Source organism: Colossoma macropomum, unplaced genomic scaffold (genome assembly GCF_904425465.1).
Source record: "Colossoma macropomum unplaced genomic scaffold, Colossoma_macropomum, whole genome shotgun sequence".
NCBI classification, from domain to species: Eukaryota; Metazoa; Chordata; class Actinopteri; order Characiformes; family Serrasalmidae; genus Colossoma; species Colossoma macropomum.
The window spans coordinates 8,711,919-8,720,719 of record NW_023494797.1 but is presented as its reverse complement, the minus strand read 5'-3'; the positions used below and the strand labels follow the sequence as shown (position 1 = coordinate 8,720,719).

The following is an 8,801-nucleotide window of genomic DNA, read 5'->3' as shown; positions in this document are numbered from 1 at the left end:
AGAAATCCGATTACTGCCTCATAGAAACCTGGGGTTTTCCCATTATCTGACTACTCAAGTGCATGTAAACATGTTGAACAAATTACTGACAAAATCTAATTTTCTGCAGTTATCAGATTGTTAAGTGCGTGTAAACGCACCCATTAACACGTTAACACTATGATGTGGTCCAAAAAATTCCTTCGAAATTGACCCAACACCTCTGACTTTTAAATGAGACAGAGTGACTTGCAGAAGTTTGAAAGTCCAGAGAGGTCATGAGCTGTTGCTATAATTTTCTGGATTGTTATCACAAGAGAGTTATATCATGATCTCCAGTTAACAATCCAGAAAATTATTACCTCAAACCGAGTACCTCATGGCCACTCTGGACTTCTGTAACGAAGCGCAAAAACAGTGTTTCTCTAACAAAAGTTGTTTTCTTGAGATCATAACTTATCTTGAGATGGCAAGACAAGTAAGTTGTGATCTTAGGAAAACAACTTTTTTTTTAATCTTGTGATCTCAAGTAAACAACTTTTGTTATTGTGACATCACAAGACAATTAAGTCATGATCTCAAGATAACAGTCCAGAAAATTATAACTACCTCATGGTCTCGCTGGACATTTGTGTCAAAATCACTGAGTCTAACATGGCCACCCAATTGTAAACCTTCTCACTATGTCCCTGTTACACCCCTGCTAGACGCACTAGCTAGCTAGTTAATGCATCTAAATTAGCATTACTGAGCCAGGAGAAGAAAAAAATCACACAGTTCATGCACGGCTGTGAGTCACTCTGTCTCATTTAAAAGTCAGAGGCAACGTTTCGGATTTGCAGGAGTTTCTGTCATCTTGAGATCATAATTAAGTCTTATGAATTGGCCTCTCTGGACTTCTGTATTTTGGTGGGGTGGCAAACTACTTAACAGTTAACAACATTCTTCTGTGCTTCTGTTATGAACTCAATCGTAAGTGAAACAGATTTTCCTAAGATTTAGTGAAAAATAATGCTTGGATCATGTTCACTGCTGAACACTGTGTCATTGGTTTAAAATTGATGTAAAAATTGATTTTGGTGCTTTAGCTCTGCCTCCCTAATGTAGTCCAGTGTTAGCTGTTTCTTTAAGCAAATTCACTCATCTGTTTGCTCAGTTGTCTATCAGAGCAATGACAAGCTGATTACCAACTGCAGCATCATTCGACTCTTATGACTAATCAGTAACTGCGCTGATGACAGATATTCAGAGTAAAGTGTAAACATTCACAATTCACACATCACACAAAGTAGGCAGAACATTTTGTGTTGACTGCTTTATTAATGATGGCCGACTGTCTCTCTTTGCATAACTGTACAATTCTGGCCACCCCTTTGCTGTGTCCCTGGGGTGGAAAATACTTAAGCAGCATAATGTATTGTTTTAGAAGATCTGTACTTTAGTTGACAATGTAACACCACCAAAAAAAAGAGAAAATTCTGAATTATGTGTTAAAACATTTACATTTTACTTTTATACACTTTTTTAAATATTGGTATTTTTGGTTCCATGCTTACATATTTAATCAAGTAACAATCCTTTCCATTGAGTATAATTTCTCTGTACGTTTTTCATCTCTGGTAGCTAGCTTACTCTTTAGTTTAGCATTAGCAAGATGATAACTACCCTCACTTAATGCTGAGTTCTTCTTTTGTTGAACTGTTTGTGGCTGCTTAAGTGTTAGACAAAATAACTTATATGCTAAATTTAACCCACATTTATATTTTGTCTGTTTAGGGGACAGTTTTTCCCTAAGATTACATTCAAAAATTCAAAATGAGGCATTTTCATTGTTCTCACTTTCAAATGTAGAGTCTGATACAGGTCATTATCAGTATAGAGTGCAACACTGAGGCCTCATAACTTGGGGGAAAAAACAAAAAAAAAAAAACTTTTCTTTGAAAGTTCATCAGACTATTAATCAGACTGCAGAGCAAATAGGAACTCAATAACAAAAACACACGCCACCCCCCAAAAATGGAGATAAAAGGTTTTCTTCTGACAGCAGCGATATACAAGCACATCCTAGTACTGCAGTACTCGCTTGTATCTGTACTTACTTTCCATTGCACATCCTTTTACTTGCAGTTTGTTTGTGTTCTGTCTATTTCTTGTTTGCATAGTTTACCCCTTTCTATATTTATTGGATTTAATCTTATGTTGACAACTACACCAATTCATTGTACACAATTCAATGTACACCTGGTACTTGGTGAATAAAGATTAGTTTTCTGAAAAATATGAATATTCCCCACATTTTCGTCACTAATCAGTGAAGATATGGTAGATGTCCAAAGTTTGCTTCTTTAGTTTGGAAGCCACAAGGCTAATAGAACAGATGTCACTCTAAAAGATGAGGGTAGACTTATATTACTTGTGAGCTGGATTAGAGTCATTCCTTCAGTGCAAACAGTACAAGCCTAAAGAAGAAGAAGAAACAGAAGTAGAAGAACAAGAACAAGAAGAAACCTTCTTGAATATGTCTGAAGTATGCAGGGACTTTGTTGGATGAACCAGCCATCATTGTTCCAGATGATGTAGAGTGAAAGATCGAAATTGGCACCATGCAAGCTGTATTTTGTTCACTGAAAATAGCTCCTAATTGTCCTGTTCACAATATACTGACACATTCTTGAAATTACAGTGTCGCTTCTGCACAAGATGTTGAGGGGGTGTCTCATAAAACAAGATTTCTCAGTTCGAAAGCATAAGCCAAATGTGAGGACTGACCAACAGGAACAACCATTAGCGCTCCTCTTGTTGGGCAGTGCTTTTGGCTTAAGTTCTCTGCCCAATTGAGAAATCCTCCTATCTGAAATATACTGTATGCTACAAAAACCAATCTGTCATTACCTGTAAAGACTGCTGTAATGTAGTAACAAACAACACTGCAGCCTATACAAATAGGTATCTCCTCTTAAACCAGCTGCAGTGAGAGTTAAATTACAGTCCTACTTTACATGCATTACAAAGTGGCAGCTCAGGCAGGCAGCCATGCAAATCCTTTATCAGGCAAGGTGTTTTATTTCAACACCATCCAAATGTTAAGACAAATCTAAATTGTTTTCTTTTGGTTTTCAGACTGAAGGAATTTCAGATTAATCAAATTTATTTAAGGAAATGTTTGTAGACAATGAGACATATCCTCAGTACTTCACAGTTTTACAATATAACTATGAACACCATGAAAAATCCACAAAAATGCAGTTTACTCTCACCTCTGGTACTGCAATCATTTTTCATAATCAACAAATAACAAAATTATCAGTGCTCGATCTACCATAAGAGTTTTTATTTTGGAATAAGTGCTCCCTTGCACTATAACTATCTAAGGGATCCAGGATAAGATCTAAATATATTCGCACAAGACATCAGGCAGACATGTATGCACATATTGCTGACGTGAACACTAACATCTAGTCCTCATCCTCTTCTTCAACCACCTTGCGGAAGTTCTTGCGATTCACCTTCTTTCCACTGTTGAAGGCAACATTACTCGCCTTTCCTTGCTCCCCTTCGTCCTCTGGCGCCCTCTTCCTTTTCCTCTTCTCTTCTTCCACAGATGTGGACTTGTGATGAAGAGAGGCCACCTTTCTCCCTTCTTCATCCTCCTGGCCAGCATCCAGGTGGCCTAGACCAACCTCACTCTTCTTAGCTCGCTCTACCTTGTTTGCAGTTTTGCCTTCATCTTTGGACGCTTGACTAGGTCTGGTGAAGATGATCTTATGCTCAGAGCTACTGCTGTGGTCCTGGTTGAAGGCTGGGGTGAAAGGTTCTTCGGTGGCCTCCAGGGACCTCCTACGTTCCTGGAGCCCTCGTATGAACTCATGGGCCACTTGGCTGTTCTGTTTATCGCTGGTCTCAGGAACATCGTCCAGGCTGTAGCAGGTCCAGCGCTCAGGGTGAGCCAGGTAGTCTGGTATTCTCTTGGCTGAGGAAACTTTCTTTGTTCCTCCAAATTTCCTCTGAGCAGACTGTGGTGGTGATGGTGGAGCAGGCCGAGCGAACGTGCCGTCAAGGACGTTGTCATCAGCTAACTGATTTGAAGTGAGCTTTGCAGCGCTATCCAGCTGATCAAAGATGCTTCTACTGCGGTCAGTGAATCCAGAACTCCCACCACTCAATCTAAAAGTGGGCTTTTCTTGAGGGACTGCGTGACCATGCTTAGTATTCTCTTCTTCCTCAGAGGAAGAAGACAAGTCCTCAATCTTTCTGCTGAAGGTCTCTAAAGACTCTTCAGGGTCTGAGTCACTCAGAGAGAGATCATCAGGCACATCAACGGCATCTCTATTGGACAGGCTGTTGAGAGTATCATCCTGGCCCTTTGACTTACTCATAGTGTAGTTGTATGGGGGTCAACAAGGGTCAGCGCTGAAAGCAAAAAATCCCACAGCAAATAAGGGGACAAAGTATAAAAATTAGAAAGAATGTCACAACATAGCAGAAAACATTTAATGGATAATAGTGATATAACACACTGTTTTCTCTTAGCTTTCCTGAATGATGGCCATTTTAGAATCACAGCTACCCATATTGACCAGAATGTTTCAAAAGTACATAATGAAGTCTAATTAAACAGCTGTATTTAATTCTATGGCAAAATTATACCTAAACTAAACCACAATTTAGAAATCAGGATGAAAGAGTCAGGAACACTTACTTTTACTCAGGGGCACCAGAGGCACTTTCTATACGAATTCGGAGAAACAAGCAGATGTATCTTAACTCTGTGTAAATAAATAAACAAGCAAGCAAACAAACATACAAACTGTGTGAGTTCAAGGTTTGACATGAAAGGTTTCAGTAATGTTGGTGTGCAAGCTTGTATCTTACTGGGGTTGAAGACTCACAGGTTCTGCGAGATTTCCAGATCAGAAAAGACTAAACATTTCAGGGAAAAGTCATTAAGCCTCAGCACAGCCATTTCGTTCAGTTGTGGTGGGTCCCTCTGGGAAATAATGCGGTCCTCTGAGTTACCTGTCAAAAGAACCAACGAAGAAGGAACAAAACTATGGGTTAGTATCTTTACTCGCTTAGTTCACATGCATGCTAGCTAGAATTAAAAAAATCACAATGTGCATAATGTTTTGGTTACTAACACACTACCGAGCCACATGGGCAACACTCAAAATAATAAAAAAAAAATAACCATCGCTACACCTGTTGTAAACAGACAACAAGTCTCTTACGGCCGTGCCGCAGTATCAGCATAATTTACACGTTTAAAGGGTAACTCAACCGATTTTTCAAAATTTCTGCATAATGTTTAAAGTGTTCCTATCACCACCAGTGTGAAGAAATCTGATTCCATAAGTTATGTACAAATGAACCATCTCTCATCAAACCACACTGAATGACTTTGTTTATATCTCAGCCACTGAATTACAAAAACATTTTTAGAAATTGGTGGAATTCCCCTTCAAAGACTGGGAAAACCTCTTGAAAGTGGAATTAAATTTTTAGAGCAACTTAGCTAGATGCTTTGGCGTGGATACCTGTGGGCATGTTTTTTGAATTAATTTCGCTAACTGGCTTAATTATTCCTTTAAGAAAAGGCTCTGACGACCACTTAAGGTCAGTGCTTAATAATACTAGCCAGCATCACGTATGTATTTATTTATAGCTCCACCGGGATAGCCAATGAGCGTGTGACGTATTTGCATAATGCCTGCCGGGTATTGAGACGAAAACACGAACACGATACAACTGATTAGACTGAGGGAATATAAACCTACACAACATAATGCATAACATATTAAATGTCTGTTTTATGGCGGACTTTGCCGCTTTAAGTCAACATGCAAAATAACTGGCTAGTTAACCCACCTAGCAGAGCGGTAGGCTAGCAGCTAGCTAAGCTAAGCTAGCTAAGTGTCTACTACCTAACGACGTCTGGATAAACAATGAGGCAACCACAGCAGTCAGAACTGCCAGAGAACATGCAAAACTCGCACTTTATAGACAAATTATGTATATAAACCTGCATTACCCGAATACTGGGCGAGAAATTTCTCGAGCACGTAACAACTCCGCTTACCGTCTCCTTCGTCCTCTTCTTCTCCGTGCCAAGAAAAGCGCATACTGCTCTCTACTGTACGGAGCGGGGATCCGCTCCTCATGCGCGCGTAGTGCGTTTTCTATCCAGCAGGGGGAGACACTGTCCGTTCTGTAGATCCAGCCAGAGAGCACTTCCAGCTGTTTTACTCAGATATCACTTCTTAAGTCTTCATTAAGACGGCTTTTAAGACTGCTTTGGATTTAAGAGGTACACTGAGCAGATGGGATGGAAAGGCTAAACGATTTTATCCGGAACAGCATCTACTTTTAAATGTTATACGGCCATTTGGACCAATTTCTGCACTGGAATATAATTGAATTCCCAGCTAATTATAAGTGCATTTAGAAAATGTGATCAGTTTCTTGCTGTGCATGTTTTTCCAAGGCACGTAGTCTGCCTGCTTTTTTCATTTGAATGATACGATCTGGATATTAACTAGATTTGTGCTTTGAATGGTCAAATCTAGAAGATTTTAGGCCTAAAGTGGCCTAAGGCTCAGAGACATTACTGTGAAATGTATATAGAAAAACAAAGAAAGACTGATAGCACTTGTACACTAGGCTTTGACTACAGGCGCACTGGGAAATAAACAAAGCAGATCTGTTTCAGGCCTCCTCAGCTCATACGCCAGAGCTCTGTAGTATTATCAGAGGCCCAGGAACCATCAGCGGCAAAGGCCTAAGGACTAGAGTTCCTCTAATAGTGATAAGTACATATGTGCATGTGTTTAATGTAGTATGCAAACATCATTAAAGTTTCAAAAAGTAACATTCACCACCCAGAGCATACAGTCCATGTACGGAAACTAAGCTCGTTTTGAATTCATTATTTTTGTGATGTCACGAAAACCAATGTATTCACATTTATCCGCCTATTCGGCCTACAGAAGTTTAGCCCCGCCCGTTCAGACAGAAGCAATGAGGTGTGTTAAGGACGGCATAATACAAGGCAGCCAATCAGAGCAGAGGTTATTCACATCAGTCGAACTAATAAAACCAGCCTGTTTCAATTGAAGGGATAAAGAGAGGTTGGAAAATGGTCATGTGAGAATGAATTACGTTTACAGTTTTTTGTACATAAACCCACACAAGTGTTACAACTGGACCGCAGAGAAAAAATAATTAAAAAACAAGATAAACGTAGAACACGGGCTCTTTAAAATCAAGGTCGTTTTAGTACAAGACGCCCCTTTCTTAGGTTGCTGTGACCATTTGGTCCAATTAAATCTCCCCTAACTCCCAATCCCAGCCATGTACGCCGACGTAAAGTAACAGACGCCTTAGCCACTCCCCTTTAACATCGCCTCTGCTGCTGCTTTACGATTTTGATCGCACAGGCAGAGGCGACCAGAGGTTGTCGGAAGGATTTCCTACTCAGAGAGTGTAGAAGGCTGGACGAGCCTTAAAAAAACATGGAGTGAAGCTTTAATGATTGGAGCTCCGCCAGATTTATTGCTGAAGAAGAAAAGCGCCGCCGTTCCTGGATCCCGCCGCTGCTCGGCGGAGTTTGTGAGTAAAGATGAGGAGGATAACGGGAAAGACGAAAGATGCGACTCTCATAGAGATGACCAACACGGCGGATGCTCATGTAGAAGGTAGAAAATGCTGTCGGATAAACTAGTTTTTGAGACTTGGTGTTAAACTGAATGTGAAGTAGGCTGAACCTCGAATAGCAGGTTTGTGTTGGCGCGAATAATGTTTACCTTAGAAAGGTGAGAGACAGTGACACGTCGGGGTTCATGGTGGAATCAATAGAGAGAGAAAAGAAGCAGATAAGTTAGTCTTCTGCTTTTCACGCTTCCTTAGATAAAACGACCTTTAATAGATTCATTAGCTGGACTAAAAATACTTAAGTTACTCAAGTGTTACTGCGTAAACCACTGAAAATACCCGATGGTCATGCTAGGCTAGCTCACAAACCATGCAGACTGGAAGTTCTCTGTTTACTCAGGGGAGCGGTCTCCTACTACAGGTTGGGCTTTTGTTTTGGTTGTTTTGGACTGAACTTTCCTTACATTTTCCATGTTGGTTCAGGACTGTGTTTAATCTGTGTGGCTTGTTGTTTTGGACTAGGCTTACATATGATTTAGCTATGGGTATTACTCTGGGACTAAGTTTAGTCTATCCTTTAAAACTAGCTCCCCATTCATTCAGACTGCTGTTCATGGTTTTACAAAAGCCTAGAAAGAAGGAAGGCTGTACGTTGTCAGTGTGTTGTGTCTGGATTGCGTTTAAAGCAACCCTTGAAGCCACCGATTGTGGAAAATTCCAGCATTATTTAACCATCAAGATGTAAAAGAAGTTATTCAGAGTGGTTTGATGTGAAATATTCCATTGTAGAAAATCTTGCCGAGTCAGAATTGTACGCAGTTGTGGTGAAAGGAACCAAACGTCTCTTCAAGTATTTAATGCCTCTAAAAGAAAAGTATAACACTAAGGTTACAAATACGTTATCTCATGTCCGAGACATTGTTTTAAGGTGGTTTTGGCATGACGTGTTGACCTGAAATGTCTTTTTAACACTACTTTGATGACAGAGTGGTACATGCAGGTCATGGCAAAATAGTACCTACAGAAAGCTTTTTTTTCAGATTTACCATTATTTTACTATTATCAACTGATCACTGATCTTTTTGCATAGCAAATAAAATCATGACCCCTGGTTCCTATCACTGCCATTGTAAAGAAATCTCAGTCTAATTGTCTCAGCTGTTAACTATTTATAT

General features: G+C 39.9%; 2 protein-coding genes across 6 annotated transcripts in view; one reads left to right on the top strand and one right to left on the bottom strand.

Moving 5' to 3' along the window:
- Nucleotides 1–3,109: 3,109 nt before the first annotated feature.
- tssc4 (tumor suppressing subtransferable candidate 4) lies at nt 3,110–6,110 on the bottom strand. 2 transcript variants are annotated; one of them, XM_036584207.1, is made up of 4 exons: nt 6,056–6,110; nt 4,852–4,995; nt 4,679–4,745; nt 3,110–4,389 (listed from the first exon to the last, which is right to left on the bottom strand). In XM_036584207.1, exon 4 carries the CDS (start codon nt 4,353–4,355, stop codon nt 3,435–3,437), a length of 921 nt encoding a protein of 306 aa, XP_036440100.1. In that variant the 5' UTR covers nt 4,356–4,389; nt 4,679–4,745; nt 4,852–4,995; nt 6,056–6,110; the 3' UTR covers nt 3,110–3,434. The 2 variants fall into 2 exon arrangements, with proteins under 2 accessions (XP_036440100.1, XP_036440102.1); XM_036584209.1 differs by having other exon boundaries at nt 6,008–6,080.
- A 1,267-nt stretch (nt 6,111–7,377) lies between these two features.
- Nucleotides 7,378–8,801, top strand: part of ano5b (anoctamin 5b) — a 52,172-nt gene continuing 50,748 nt past the window's right edge. For 2 of the 4 annotated variants that reach the window (XM_036584201.1, XM_036584202.1), the window contains exon 1: nt 7,378–7,670. In XM_036584201.1, coding sequence (XP_036440094.1) covers nt 7,595–7,670 — 76 coding nt within the window. In that variant the 5' untranslated portion in view covers nt 7,378–7,594. The remainder of the gene's footprint in view (nt 7,671–8,801) is intronic. The other 2 variants (XM_036584204.1, XM_036584205.1) reach the window with 2 other exon arrangements.

Coding starts and splice junctions, on each gene's coding strand:
- tssc4 (XM_036584207.1), bottom strand. CDS start 4,355: ATGAGTAAGTCAAAGGGCCAGGATGATACTCTCAACAGCCTGTCCAAT.